The sequence below is a fragment of the Mus pahari genome, chromosome 1 (assembly GCF_900095145.1).
Source record: "Mus pahari chromosome 1, PAHARI_EIJ_v1.1, whole genome shotgun sequence".
Lineage (NCBI taxonomy): Eukaryota > Metazoa > Chordata > Mammalia > Rodentia > Muridae > Mus > Mus pahari.
The window spans coordinates 96,451,520-96,465,150 of NC_034590.1; the positions used below are offsets into that span (position 1 = coordinate 96,451,520).

General features: G+C 50.2%; 2 protein-coding genes across 5 annotated transcripts; one reads left to right on the plus strand and one right to left on the minus strand.

Annotated features, from left to right (window-relative positions):
* Nucleotides 1–587: 587 nt before the first annotated feature.
* On the minus strand, nt 588–4,474 carry LOC115065690 (putative protein T-ENOL). Of its 3 annotated transcripts, none has more exons than XR_003845456.1 (6): nt 3,993–4,013; nt 3,489–3,573; nt 3,116–3,266; nt 2,770–2,880; nt 2,615–2,672; nt 588–873 (listed from the first exon to the last, which is right to left on the minus strand). XR_003845456.1 is itself a non-coding variant. In XM_029547928.1 (6 exons), exons 2-6 carry the CDS (start codon nt 3,567–3,569, stop codon nt 838–840), a joined length of 360 nt encoding a protein of 119 aa, XP_029403788.1. In that variant the 5' UTR covers nt 3,570–3,573; nt 3,993–4,007; the 3' UTR covers nt 590–837. The 3 variants fall into 3 exon arrangements, 2 of the variants coding, with proteins under 2 accessions (XP_029403788.1, XP_029403781.1); XM_029547928.1 differs by having other exon boundaries at nt 590–873; nt 2,847–2,880; nt 3,993–4,007; XM_029547921.1 differs by lacking the exon at nt 3,993–4,013 and adding an exon at nt 4,370–4,474 and having other exon boundaries at nt 609–873; nt 2,847–2,880.
* On the plus strand, nt 4,081–8,814 carry Cdipt (CDP-diacylglycerol--inositol 3-phosphatidyltransferase). 2 transcript variants are annotated; one of them, XM_021196420.1, is made up of 6 exons: nt 4,081–4,973; nt 5,069–5,203; nt 6,601–6,754; nt 7,244–7,325; nt 7,639–7,720; nt 7,837–8,814. In XM_021196420.1, the coding sequence occupies exons 1-6, from the start codon at nt 4,931–4,933 to the stop codon at nt 7,980–7,982; spliced, it is 642 nt and encodes a 213-aa protein (XP_021052079.1). In that variant the 5' UTR covers nt 4,081–4,930; the 3' UTR covers nt 7,983–8,814. The 2 variants fall into 2 exon arrangements, with proteins under 2 accessions (XP_021052079.1, XP_029403773.1); XM_029547913.1 differs by lacking the exon at nt 7,837–8,814 and having other exon boundaries at nt 4,556–4,973; nt 7,622–7,720.
* Nucleotides 8,815–13,631: the final 4,817 nt, after the last annotated feature.

Below are 13,631 nucleotides of genomic sequence, written 5' to 3' on the forward strand. Positions count from 1 at the left end.
GTGCTGGGATTAAAGGTGTGTGTGCCACCATTGCCCAGCTTGTTTGGGTTTTTTGAGACAGGGTTTCTCTGTGTAGCTCTAGCTGTCCTAGAACTCACTCTAGACCAGGTTGACCTCGAACTCACAGAGATCTACCTGCTTCTGCCTCCCCAGTGCTGAGATTAAAGGCGTGCACCACCACTGCCCGGCTACTCAGTTTTCAGTTAAGGAAAGTAAGGTTGAAATAGGTGAATGGACTTCCTCAGAGGAACAAATGAGGAGACACAAGGGCAGGAAATACAAACTCCCTAGGGCTTCCTGCATCACCTTCTGTCTGTAACAAGTCAGCACGTTCTCTTAATCACGAGACCTCACAAGTTCAGAGGGAGAAGCAGAGGCCCAGGGCCCTCAGAACCCAAGGCAAAGGCTCTCCTGGCCATCAAAAGTGGCCTCCTAGATGCAAGCGCTAGTTAAAAGGTACCAGGCAGTGGGTTTGGCTCTAGCAGGTGCCCGACAACTGGATTTTAGAGAGATGCTGACATGCACCGTGTCTCTCTAGAGGAAAGGCACACCCTCTCCAGGAGCTACTCCAGAACACTGCCAACGTTTCGGGGAGCGGGCATCCTGGTTCTTTATTGAAACCTTTTCTTCTCAGTGGCGTTTGCCCAGGGAGGGTGGAGGGCCCTGCAACAGTTCCAGATTTTCTTGGTTTCAAAGGTGGCATTGCTTATGACCAGGAGTTCCTCCCAAGATGAGAGGCTTAGCCAGCTGCAAAAGAGGGGCTTTGAGGTTTTCATTGAGGGACATAGTGGGGGAAGGCAAGAAGCCAAGAGAGAGCGGTACTAGGGAGGACTGCGCTCATCCTCCCGTTGTCAGGCTGTTGGGGAGTGGTCCCTGGAAGAAAAGAAGAGCTGATGACTCTCTACACTTAGTGCTCCTGCTGTACCCTTCCATCTTTCACCTGGCCATCCAAGCCACACACCACCCTTGAATATAGACACCATGCTCCACTTATCCACATAACCCATTTCTCCATGCACATAGCCACCTACACCCTCCTTCCTCAGCCCTTCAACTCTGTCCACCTCATCACCCACTCAATACTCATCCATCTTCCCTCCCAATCATCTCTCATCTCCCACTTACACTTCTTGAGAGCTGGGGCTTTACTTTGCTCAGAGCTGCACTCCAGGACAGTGCTGGCATACAGCAAGTGTTTAGCACATGTTGCGTTAACATATCCACTCATCATTTACCCGTCTGCCAACTACTACTCCTTCAGCTCATTCGTTCCTTCCTATCTAATGTTTGTTTGCTTTTTAAATATTTACTTGTCTACCTATAGGGTAGGGTCTAGATAGCTCTAGCTGACCTAAAGCTCCCTCTGTAGACCAGGCTGGCCTGGAACTCACAGAGGTCAACCTGTCTCTACTTCCTGAAGCTGAAATTGAAGAAGGCGTGCGCTGTCACATCAGGCTTTTCATATGTTTTAAAATTTATTTTGTGTGTATTGGTGCTTTGCCTACAGGTAGGTCTGTGTACCACTTGTGTGCCTGGGGCCTGTGGAGACCAGAAGAGGGTATCAGATGACCCTGGAACTGGAGCTATGGATCGACCGTTGCGAGCCATTACCTGTGGGTGCTAGGAAAACCAACAAATGCTCTAAACTGCTGAGCCATATCTCTCCAGCCTCTTTATTATGTATGTATACTTTCTACATTTCTGTTTGTTTGAGACAGGGTTTCTCTGTGTAGCCTTGGCTGTCCTGGAACTCACTCTCTAGATCAAATTGACCTCGAACTTGTACACCCAGCTCTGCCTCCAGAATGCTGAGCTTGAAGGCATATGCCACCATGCCTAGCAGATCCTAGAGCATACAAGCTCACAACCTCCCCGACTAAGATATCTCTCTGTACCTTGGCCCATACAATCTCTACTGCTTAGAATATTTAAGAGCTGGGGCTGGTGAGATGGCTCAGTGGGTAAGAACACTGACTGCTCTTCCAAAGGTCCTGAGTTCAAATCCCAGCAACCACAACCACCCAGAGATCTGACTCCCTCTTCTGGAGTGTCTGAAAACAGCTACAGTGTACTTACATATAACAAATAAATAAATCTTTAAAAAAAAAAAAAGAAAGAAAAGAAAGAATACTTAGAGCTGTTTCCCTAAAACATTTTTTCTTTAGGTGTTTCCTTCTTCAGGAAGCTCTGTGATGCCTTTCCTTCCTAGCCCAGATGAGGATGGGGTAAAAATAGTCTCATTGTTTTCTCTTCTTAGGTAGGCACCATTCCATATTGTGTTGTCACTGGCCATTAGCTTGTCCTGGCCTCATTCTAAACTGAATTCTGCTGGACATGGTGGTGAGCGCCTTTAACCCTAGCACTGGGGAGGCAGAGGCAGGTTTATCTTTGTGATGTCAAGGCCAGGCTGGTCTACATGGCAAATTCCAGGGCAACCATGCTACACAGGGAGACCCTATCTCAAACAAACAAACAAACAAAAACAACCCCCCTGAATTCTTATAGGGCTGAGTCTCTATCGTGCATTCTGTGTCCCCAAACATCTAACTCCTAACACATGGAGCGGCACATAGGGGAAGCTTGAAATGTTGGAATTGAATAACATCATACAAACCTTTTCACGAGGAGATGGCAGAAGGTGTGCCTTGGTTCGGGTTCGATTTTTGTCAGAGCTGGAGATGACAGAAGACAACAGAATAGGCTGAGAATCATGAAGTGGAGCATCAGGAGGGAATAGAATAGAACTTCATGGTTGAAAACTCCCCCTACCCTGCTGGGATGCTGTCAACCCTTGCTCTCTCCCCACAGGCTCCTCTGTCCTGGGAGAAGGACAGAGCCTCACTCACCGGGTGTCAGTGCCTTGGGTCTTGGTGAAGAACACTGGAATTAGAGGCCCCAGTTAAAGGAACAACTTTCCCCACGGTTAGAAAGAGTTGTGGCTAGAGCAGGTAGGGAAAAGGGGATTCCTGGCTAGGGACAATGAGTGAGTTAGAAGGTAAGGGGCACTGTGCCTAGGATGGGCAAGGAGGAGGGAAAAAATTGGCAGATTCCTGGGGAGATCAGCTATGGTAGGGAGTCAGGGACTGGTCTCTAGATGAAGAGGGAGAGAGTTCACCAGGTCTAGATATCTGAGTCCCTTGGTCTTTTGTATTCTTTTCCTTATTGGGCAGTATACTCAAATGGGAGCGAGCAATAAACAGTGCTTCATCTGTAAGTTCTGTGCTGATTCGGGACAGGAATTCTTCAGAGCGGGATAATGAGAGTTTCTGGAAAGGAAGTTAGAACTCAGTCTGCAAATTCCCATTGGTTTGGTGTCTTCCAGGCTGCAGGCTCTGGCTTGGGAATCTGGCATTAGAAGGCCCTAGACCCAGAAAGCAGTCTCTGGGACCTTAGGGTTAAGGCTCAAGGCCGAGGCTCAAGGCTCATGGCTCAAACAGAGCTATCTGCCTAGCTCTTCCCATCTCCTTCACTCTTCCATTGTCGTTTACCTGCCCTCCACCTAAGGAGGCGGCAGCTTGAGATGACCTGATGTCCTTTTTGTCCCCACTCCTGGCAGATGTGGATGCCATCCCCCTGGAAACAAAGTTTGTGTTAGACTGAGAAACCAGCCCACACCCCCTCAGATTCCGTCTCACGCCACTCCCCGGGCCCAGATTTATTTAGTCCATAACTATAGCTCAAACATCCTACTGTCTCAGTTCTGTCCTTGAAAAAATTGGTTGTTTTGCCTACTAAGTTGACGGGAGGGGCTCTCAGAACAACTCCCTTCCCTATTCCCTCCAGGGCCCTCCTTCCTCCTTTTCTGCCAAGGCACTTCCTTAGGCAAGACAGCCACCATGCAGGCCCCGACCCGGCTAATTGGTTGAAATCTTAGGAGGGGGACGGAAAGTTCTAAGGGGACCCTATGATGGGCCTCAGGGGATTGGGAGTCGGGAAAGAAGGTTGGGAAGAGGGAGAGCCAGGGAAGCGCCGCTCTGGATTGCTATATAGACCTAAATGTTTGCGGAAGTTCTATGGTTCCGTTGCTAGGAGTCTAGAGGTTCTAGAACTAAGGACAATGTCCTAGCGTGCCATAGTGGCTCTCCTGGTTCCTTCTTGGAGGCGGTGACCCCAGAGTTATATCAAGGCGTTTGAAAGATGGAAAGTCGTTAGGGTGGAACCCGGGCTCTAATCCTCCCACCACCAGGGCGGCGCTAGAAGCAAGCAGCAAGCACGCCCGGAGCCTCTCTAGCCACCTCTTCCCAGCCTGGGTCCCGGAGAGCGACGAGGATCGCAGGCGTCGCGGGCGGGGAAGCGATGTGGGCTGTACTAAGTCACCCAATCTCTCGGGGAGGCGCAGACTCGGGACGGAGGAATCTCTATGCCTTACCGTTGCCTCCAGGAGTTTACGCCCTCTGTGAAATGCAAAATGCAGATTCCCTCTCAGGTCTCTTCTGCTGCTCCCTTTCCAGTTCCTTCCTCGGCGGATGGCTCTCGAGTCTCTCCCCTCCCTCGGTGCGTTGGTACGAGCCGAAGCCTAGGGGCCCCGGCAGGAAAAGGAAGCAGGCCGGCCTTAAAGGGACCTCAGCCATTATTTATTTAATTTATTTATTTATATTTAAAAGCCGCTCTCTCCTTCTTCCGATGTTCTTAACGTCCCCGACAGAAGAGTAGGCTTGAGAAGCCAGGCGCAGCCGGAGCTGCGGGGCCCGCTGCTGGAGACGTCAGCTCCTGCCCGTCGGAAGGCCAGGTGTGCGTGAGCTGTGCCCAGGGGTGTCCCGCACCGGCGCCCTGCGGGCTCTTACAGCTGGGATCGCCCGGGGGAACTGGGCCCAGGGCTCAGGTGGAGCGGCCAATGCCCGGGGCTGAAAGGTGAGACCACGCTGGTAAGGTTGGGACCAAGACCTTGCACCTCCAGACCTGGGCCGAGACAACAAGGGGAGCCGCCAAGATGCCAGAAGAAAATATCTTCCTGTTCGTGCCTAACCTTATCGGTGAGTGCTGCCTGCGGCCCCAAAACCAGCGGAGGGCGAGAAACCCTAAGGTGGCTCCCCAGTCACACCCTGTACCTCTCCCATCCCATCCCAAGGTTATGCCCGGATTGTCTTCGCCATCATTTCCTTCTACTTTATGCCCTGCTGCCCCTTCACGGCCTCCTCCTTCTATCTACTCAGCGGACTCCTAGACGCTTTCGATGGACACGCAGCTCGAGCCCTTAATCAAGGTGACAGAACTTTACCACCAACAGCACTAATTGGGGTCCCAACATTCCCTGTCTTTTCCCTGCTTTCTCAGAACCTCGTTGAGGACTCTTTCTTTAAGATCTCTGTAAGAAAGCAAAGCTTGCTCTTGAGAATTGATCGCTGTTTGGGGTGGACGTGGAAGACCCAGAGCCTGCATAGCTGGGAGCATGGAATTCCAATCGGGTGTGGCATAGTGTCTCATGCTTGGAATACCAGCACAGATGAGGTAGATAGATTGCTCCAAGTCAGAAGTCATATTGAGTACCACGTGAGCCAGGACTACACAGTAAAATTCTGCAAAAATAAGTGATTAGGGCTGAAGGTTAAGTTTGTTCTCAGAGGTTAAGAATGCTTACTGCTGCCGGGCGGTGGTGGCGCACTCCTTTGATCCCAGCACTTGGGAGGCAGAGGCAGGTGGATTTCTGAGCAGCCTGGTCTATAGAGTGAGTTCCAGGACAGCCAGGGCTACACAGAGAGACCCTGTCTCAACAAACAACCAACAACAACAACAACCAAAAACAAAAGAATGCTTACTGCTCTTGTAGAGGACCTAGATTTGATTCCCAGAGCCACATGATGGCTTACAACTACCAGTTCCAGGGAATCCAGTGTCCTCTTCAGGCCTCTGTGGGCACCAGGCATATATGTAGTGTACACACATATATGCTGATAGACACTTAGACCATAAAAGATAAATAAATAAACTTTTAAAATGTAAGTAAATAACAAAATTCCATTCAACCGGTGTTTACTAGGTAGTTACTGTGTACTAGGCACAAACATTAGGGATTGTAGAAGAGGTTGGTGCCGGGTGGGAGGAAAGCAGATGATGTTTGGAGCTCTGACTTAATTTTGTAATCAAGTTACCCAGACCCACTTCTTTTTTTTTTTTTTTTAAAGATTTTATTTATTTATTATATGTAAGTACATTGTAGCTGTCTTCAGACACTCCAGAAGAGGGAGTCAGGTCTTGTTACGGATGGTTGCTGGGATTTGAACTCCGGACCTTTGGAAGAGCAGTCGGGTGCTCTTACCCACTGAGCCATCTATCTCACCAGCCCACCCAGACCCACTTCTAAAATTGCCCCTGAGACTTTGGGTCTGCTTGCCTTTCTTTGGGGCCTGGTTTTGAGTTAGAGGAGTTGAAGATAGTGTTTCCCCACTCCTCCAGTACCTCTCCTGCCACAGCCCCATGCCTTCTCATTTCTTGTCCTCATAACCCTTCTGACCTCACCATCTTTCCTCCTCTAGCAGTAGATGGTAGACACTTTCAAACTCCTTTTATACTCAGCCTGGAGTGACAGGCCAGAGCGGGCACCTGTCACAGAGTTCACTATACCAAACAGTCCCTTTCCACTTAGTAGTCGTCATTTTTCAGGAACCCGATTTGGGGCCATGCTGGACATGCTGACGGACCGTTGCGCCACCATGTGTCTCTTGGTCAACCTGGCCCTGCTCTACCCACGAGCCACTCTTCTCTTCCAGCTCAGCATGAGCTTGGACGTGGCCAGTCACTGGCTGCATCTGCACAGGTCTGCTTTGACTGATGCTGGGGGTGCTGAGGAGTGGAAGGCATTGCGGTGGGGCGGGGACTGGGATGGATGCAGGCTTGTGGGTGGTGTCTTTTTCCTCTCTCCTTGAGATAGTAGCCCAAGGCTTGCTTAGAATTTAGTATGTGCTCAGGTAGGCCTCAAATTCATGACAGCTTCCTACGTCAGCCTCCTGACTCCTGGAATTATAGGCCTATCCCAGCATGCCGCTGTCCTTAAGCCTCTGGGTGATCCCTGTGTCTCTGAGTGGGCTGTCATTTTTCTAGGTGGCTTGAGCAATCTCCAGCATGGGCCTGGCTGAATACTTTAGGGTTCCAAATGGGGGAAGACGTGTGGGTGCTTTGTAGTGGGGCATCCTGGCTCTGCCCCAGCTAGGGAACCGTATGATTTTGCACAAGATACAGTTTTCAGCTTCACACCAGTTCCTCTGTACAGTGAGTGCTCATGAAGTTTCATGCTTTTCTCCCCAAGTTCTGTGGTGCGAGGCAGTGAGAGTCACAAGATGATCGACCTGTCTGGGAACCCTGTGCTTCGGATCTACTATACCTCTAGGGTAAGCATTTCCCCGACTTGATCTGAAAACGGGAAGTCTTAGGCTGAACCCTGGCCAGGAGAGATGATACAGCCGTCTGAGTGTGGTGGATAATTGGTGGGAGGTCTGTGCATCATCGTGGCAACAGTAACAGTGAAGCCCCAAGAGAGAAATCAAGGGAGATGGGTGGAGACAGACAGAGAGAGACCAAAGAAGTATGCAGTATAGTGCAGTGTGCAGCTGGCTGAGAGGCACTCTCCTGTCTGGCAGAAGTCCCTGTGGGTTACGGTAGGGACATGGCCCTACATCTTAGGCAGCTTTATATTGTGTGCAGCCTGCTCTGTTCACCCTGTGTGCTGGAAATGAGCTCTTCTACTGCCTCTTGTACCTGTTCAACTTCTCCGAGGGACCACTAGGTAAGAAAAGGGGGTGGGGGTGGGGATCCACCCTGCCCTGCCTAGGGGGAGAGAGGGGCCTCCCTCTCACACCCCTCCATCCCCTGCTTTCCGTCTTTCTCTCTGCCTCCCCATAGTCGGCTCTGTGGGCCTTTTCCGGATGGGCCTCTGGATCACAGCTCCCATCGCACTGCTCAAATCCATCATTAGCGTCATCCACCTCGTCACGGCTGCCAGAAACATGGCTGCCCTGGACGCAGCAGACCGCGCCAAGAAGAAATGATCCACTCCCATCCCCAGCTGCCCACCTGCCCTGGGTATCTACTGTACCGCGTGACTCCTCTCCTCCTAAGAGGTCCCAGTGTCATGTCTTTCTCATGTGTTCTCTAACCTGCTGGGATTCGGGGTCACCTTCTGTTTGGTGTTGTCACTATCTCTTTAATCCTGATGATTAGACCCAACCTGTGACCCCAAGGACCTGGCACTGCCAAGCAGGAAGGGTGCTCAGGAGGCCCCACCCATCCAGCTGGTGCTCTGGGAGGCCTGTCTGAAGATTGGGTGTTGCCACACATCCTGCTGCCTCAGCCCTGGGGTCTGGAGTGAGATTTTGGGGACATGTGAGGGCAAAGGAGTCAGACTGATGCCATTGGGCCAAGGAAGCCTGGGATACCAGGCTGGGGAGGGAAGGGGCCAGGGGCCAGCTAAATCCTTCCCTGAGGCAAGCTCCTCTCTCCTGTCCTGCTCTGGAAACTTCCATAATAAAGGGGGCACCTTCACTCTTTTTGGATGTGTTTACTTTAAGACACTCTTAGATGACGGCCCAAGGTCCAGAGGAGATGGATTAGAATCCACCTGAATGCTTTCCGAGGTGGCTGGCTCCTCCCTGTCATTCCAGTGACCTCGAGAGGCCTTGTGGCTCCTCAGGTTCACAGGCATTGTCTGCCCACCTGCTTTCTGACCCTGACTGGCCACTTTTGATTGTAACCTTGATGTTTTCTACCCTCATGAGAATGTAAGCTTCATGAGAGCAGACTTACGTCTTTCTTGTCTCTGCCCAGAGTGAAAACTAGCCTGGCATGTGGTAGCTGCTTAATAAATATTCATGGGAAGATGGATGGTTTTCTCAGAGCATGGTCCTTAGGCTGAGAGTGTGTGTGTGTGTGTGTGTGTGTGTGTGTGTGTGTTGGTCAACCTGACCCTGCTATACCCTGGAGCCACACATACACACCCACATGCATGCTTGCATGCACACATGCACACACACACTGCACACTACTCACCTTTCTTCCTGGAACTCCTGGTCCTACATTGGCCTCCATGTGCTGCCTTTACACTGTATACCACCATACCAACTTAAGAGTTAGTGTATGGGCTGGTGAGATGGCTCAGCGGCCATCCGTAACGAAATCTGACTCCCTCTTCTGGAGTGTCTGAAGACAGCTACACCGTACTTACATATAATAAATAAATATTAAGAAAAAAAAGTTAGTGTATACTGTATGCTGACATAAGGGTTAGTGTATGCTGTATACCAACTGAAAGGTTTTGTTTTGTACTTTTCATTGTTTTTTTAAAAATGATTTATTTTAGTACATTGGTGTTTTGCCTGCATGTCCCTGTAAAAGTATTGGATCCCCTGGAACTAGAGTTATAGACAGTTGAGACCTGCCATGTGGGTGCTGGGAACTACACTGGATCCTTTGGAAGAACAAGTGCTTTTAACCTCTGAGCCAACTCTAGCCCCAAGGCTTTCTATTTTTATTATTATTATTATTTTTTTTTTTTTTTTGAGATGGTCTTACCGCCCACATTGGCCTTGAGAGTCCCGAAGTGTTGTGCTTCTGCCTCCTGAGTACTGGGATATGCCACCATAGGAATTTTGGGTTGGTTTGGTTTGAGACAGCATTCCTATTTTACTCTTTCTAGGCTCAAATGAGCCTACCTCAGTCTCCCATAGGACAATGGGTACATGTCACTACCTTGCACCAGCTTTCTTTATTCTCGCTTTTTGAGGCAGGGTCTGGTATAGCCCAGGCTGGTCTCCACTGGTCTAGGGAACAGGATGACCATGAACTCCTGGTCTTTCTGCTTCTGTCTCCCTGTGCTAAGACTACAGTAGGCTCCAGCAAACTCACTGCTCCTTCATTTTGAAGCACATTGGGCTGCAGCGCTAGACCCCATGATTTGTTCCATCGTCATAATAACTTGGCTGTTTCACACATTTTGTGTTTGGGAAAGCCGGCATTCAGGTGCAATGTTGGGGGTTGGGGAGACAGGATCTTACTGTATAGCCCAGGCTGGCCTCAAACTCAAGACCTTCCTGCCTCAGATCTTTGAATGCTGGGAGTGTGCCACTACACCCAGTAGGATGAGGTACTGATATTTTAAGGAGATAGCTGGTGGGGACAGAGGGAAGTTACTGCTCTTGGCAGAACAAGCAGCCCATAGAAGCAGGGGTCCAGAGAGCACCCAGGCAATTATGAGAGATCGAAATAGATCTTGATCCATGTGTCTGGAACACTAAGTGCTGGGGTGTAGGAGCTGGTGAAAGCTGAGGTGCCAGCAGCCAGCTGGGCAGCCTAAGGAGCTCAGTAGGGCATTAGACCTCTATTTCCTTATGGCTTATCACTTAAAAGTGCTGTTCTTATCAAAGTGCATTATCTTATCTCCTGGGCATGCTCCTCGGTGAGATGGCTGTCTATTGCTGCGCTTGCCTGGAGGCAAATAATGAGAGGAAGCCAGTTTGGCTCCAAAGTCCATCCTCTTTGCTGTTTCCTGTCAGTAGGCTTTAGAACATGGGGTGCCCTTTGCTCCTGCTGTAACTAGGTCCTGCCATGATCTAAAGACACTGCTGGCAACTGTCTTCCTCCTGTTTGGGGAGGCATGTGCAGAATACATGTGGAAGGGCTGAGGTATTAATATGTGAGGAAGGTGTTGACCCACACAAAGCTGATCACATTTCAGATGGTCCTGCGGCCCCCTGCCCGGCCTGCCCCAGTGGAGGTGGGAGGTTGGGTGAGGAGGCCCTAAGGACTTTTCTGGAAGTAGCCATCACTCCCACCAAATGGATCTGAGTGTTCAAGCCAAGGTGTCCTCTGCTGTCCTTGCTCCCACAGTCCTGACCGACTCCAGGGCCCTGGCTGTGATCATGTATGGTGATACCAGCAGCATCCCTATAAAGGAGTGCAGCTCTGTATGATCTTCACGGGGGTGGGGGAAGGAGAGCGTGGATGCTCTGAAGCAGAATGTTACCCCTGAGGGCCTGAAGCCTGAAAGGCTCACACTGCATGAGAGGCGCATGCTCAGAAGGGTCTCTGTGCCCCTTGAGGCTGAGTCCCAAGTCAGCGTGGGACCTTTGGTCTGCCATTTGGTGGTTAGACTCCACTCCGGGAGAGCTCGCAGGGTGCGGGGCATGCCTTTACAGCCAGGGCCCACAGGCCTTTGACCTGGAAGCAGGAGCGAGGAAGTCCAGAATTTGGTCCTGGACAGATCTTGGGTTCCATTTTGGGGGTGTGTCCTCAAACCAATCCTCCACAGGTACAGAGGGATGATTATAATAATTTCCTAGAAATCAACTATGTTCATTTGGGCAAAACGCAAGACATTGCAGCAAGTTCATTCCATGTCTTGGGAAGGGCAGGAGATGGACATCCACAGTTGGCTGTTTCTTCTCTAACCTCTCTGTTTCATGCTGCAGTTAAAAGTGACCCTGGGTGTGGGAGAGAGAGTTCAGCTGCTAGGAGCCCTGGCTGTTTTTACAGAGGATCAGGGTTCCAGTCCTGGCAGCTCACAACCACTAGTGACTCCAGCTGGAAGGAACCCAGGTTGTTCCTTGGCGCTTGCACTCAGTACCTAAATAAAAGGGTTTCAATCAGACATGGTGGTGCATGCCTTTAGTCCTAGAGATCCGGAGGTAGAGGCTGGCACATCTCTGGGTTTAAGGCCAACCTTCTCGACATAGTGAGCTTCAGGACATCCAGAACTACATAAAGAGACCCTGTCTCAAAAAGCCAAAACAGAACTTTACTATGTGGCTGTGGCTGTCCTGCAACAAACTATAGATGAGGCTGGACTCGAATTCACAGAGATCTGCTTGACTCTGCCTCCTGAGTGCTGAGATTAAAGGTGTGCTGACCACTGCCGCCTGGCTGATATATATATATATATATATTTAAAAGAAAACACCAGCTGGGCAGTGGTGGCGCACGCCTTTAATCCCAGCACTTGGGAGGCAGAGGCAGGCGAATTTCTGAGCTGGAGATCAGCCTGGTCTACAGAGTGAGTTCTGTGAGAGAGAGAGAGAGAGAGAGAGAGAGAGAGAGAGAGAGAGAGAGAGAGAGAGAGAGAGAGAAAACACTAAAATGCAGTGTGGGAAGTTTCCAAGACCACTGGGACATGCCTGAATGCCCAATACTCAGGAGGCTGAGACAGGTGGATAGCTGAGTTCCAGAGGCCAGCCTCTACTACATAATGAGACAGGTCCCCATCCCTACCCTCTAATTTTTTTCCTCATAAAATGTCCTTTAAACCTGATAACTTTTCCTGGGATTTAGCCAAAGGTAAGGCATCAGTTCTAGAGCTGGAAAAAGTGACTTGCGTTGAATTTCATCGACGGCCACACTGCTGTTTATGTTATCTTCTGGGCAATTATGGTAACTGATGGAATCTGCCTCCTGTGTTAGCAGGGACCCTGCTGTGTTCCCGTGGGGTGCTTTCCTATCACTGAGATAGACCTGTCTCTCTCACCTTGCTACCAGTGCTGGGCCAGTCTTCATTGCATACAGTTTAGAGTGATTTCCCTACCGCCTGGGACTGTAAACCCTATGGAGTACATACAGTACTTGGGCCAGGCTAGTGAAGCTGTGGTAACACCCACCTCCCCAGTCTCCCATGGCGTACACATTCCTCTCCACTATCGTCTATCATGGTTTACCTGTGGTTTATCCTGGTTTACCTCTAAGCCATTTTCCATCTAGGATGCAGGCTGATGGAGTAGCTTGTGTAGGGGATATTAATTTTATATGGAAAGAGAGAAGAGAATATAGTGATTATGTTAAGTCCCCAGCATTTCATTGGCTGTAACAAATCACATGAGCAACCTGTTGGGCACTATGCATCCATGTGGACATATGAAGTCATCAATTGGAAGAGAACCCAGGGGTCAGCAGTGACAGTAAGGCTGGAGAAGTGGATTCTGAAGCCAGTGGTGCCGGCTGAGAATGTAGGTAGGAGAAAATGGGGCTTGGGTAGGGGGCAGGGGGGAGCTGCCCTGAGGACTGTGTAGAAAAGACTGCACTGGCCAATGGTGAGGCAAAAAAGAAAACTAGAGTGTGTGGTCATGGGAGCCCAGTGTGGAAAGAGGTGACCTGTCAAATGACAGGCAAGGCCGGACAGGAGCAGGCTGAACTGAATAGGCATGGAGACATACTAATATGACAGTCTGAAAAGCCAACGAGGTGTGAGCAATGGGAGCTAAGACTGCAGAGAACTCTGGAGAGATCTGGCTGTGAAGAAACAAGAGAAAGGTGAAGTCAGGAATGGGTACAGGAGTTGCGGAGCTCTTGGGTCAGAGGAAGACTCTGGTGTCCTGCCCTAGTCCTTCCCACCCTATTCCCTAGAGGCAAGGCCTCTCATTGAGTCTACAGTCACAGTTTTTAGCTAGGCCAGCAGGCCAGCAAGCCCCGAGATCTGCCCCCACCCCCATCCCCCAGTGTTGTGGTTATAGCCTTACAACCTGGCCATAGTTGCTGCCTTTCGAAAAAAAAAATTTTTTTTTTTTTGGTTTTTTTTTTTGAGACAGGGTTTCTCTGTTAAGCCCTGGCTGTCCTGGAACTCACTCTGTAGACCAGGCCGGCCTCGAACTCAGAAATCTGCCTGTCTCTGCCTCCCAAGTGCTGGGATTAAAGGCATGCGCCACCACACCCGGCTCCTT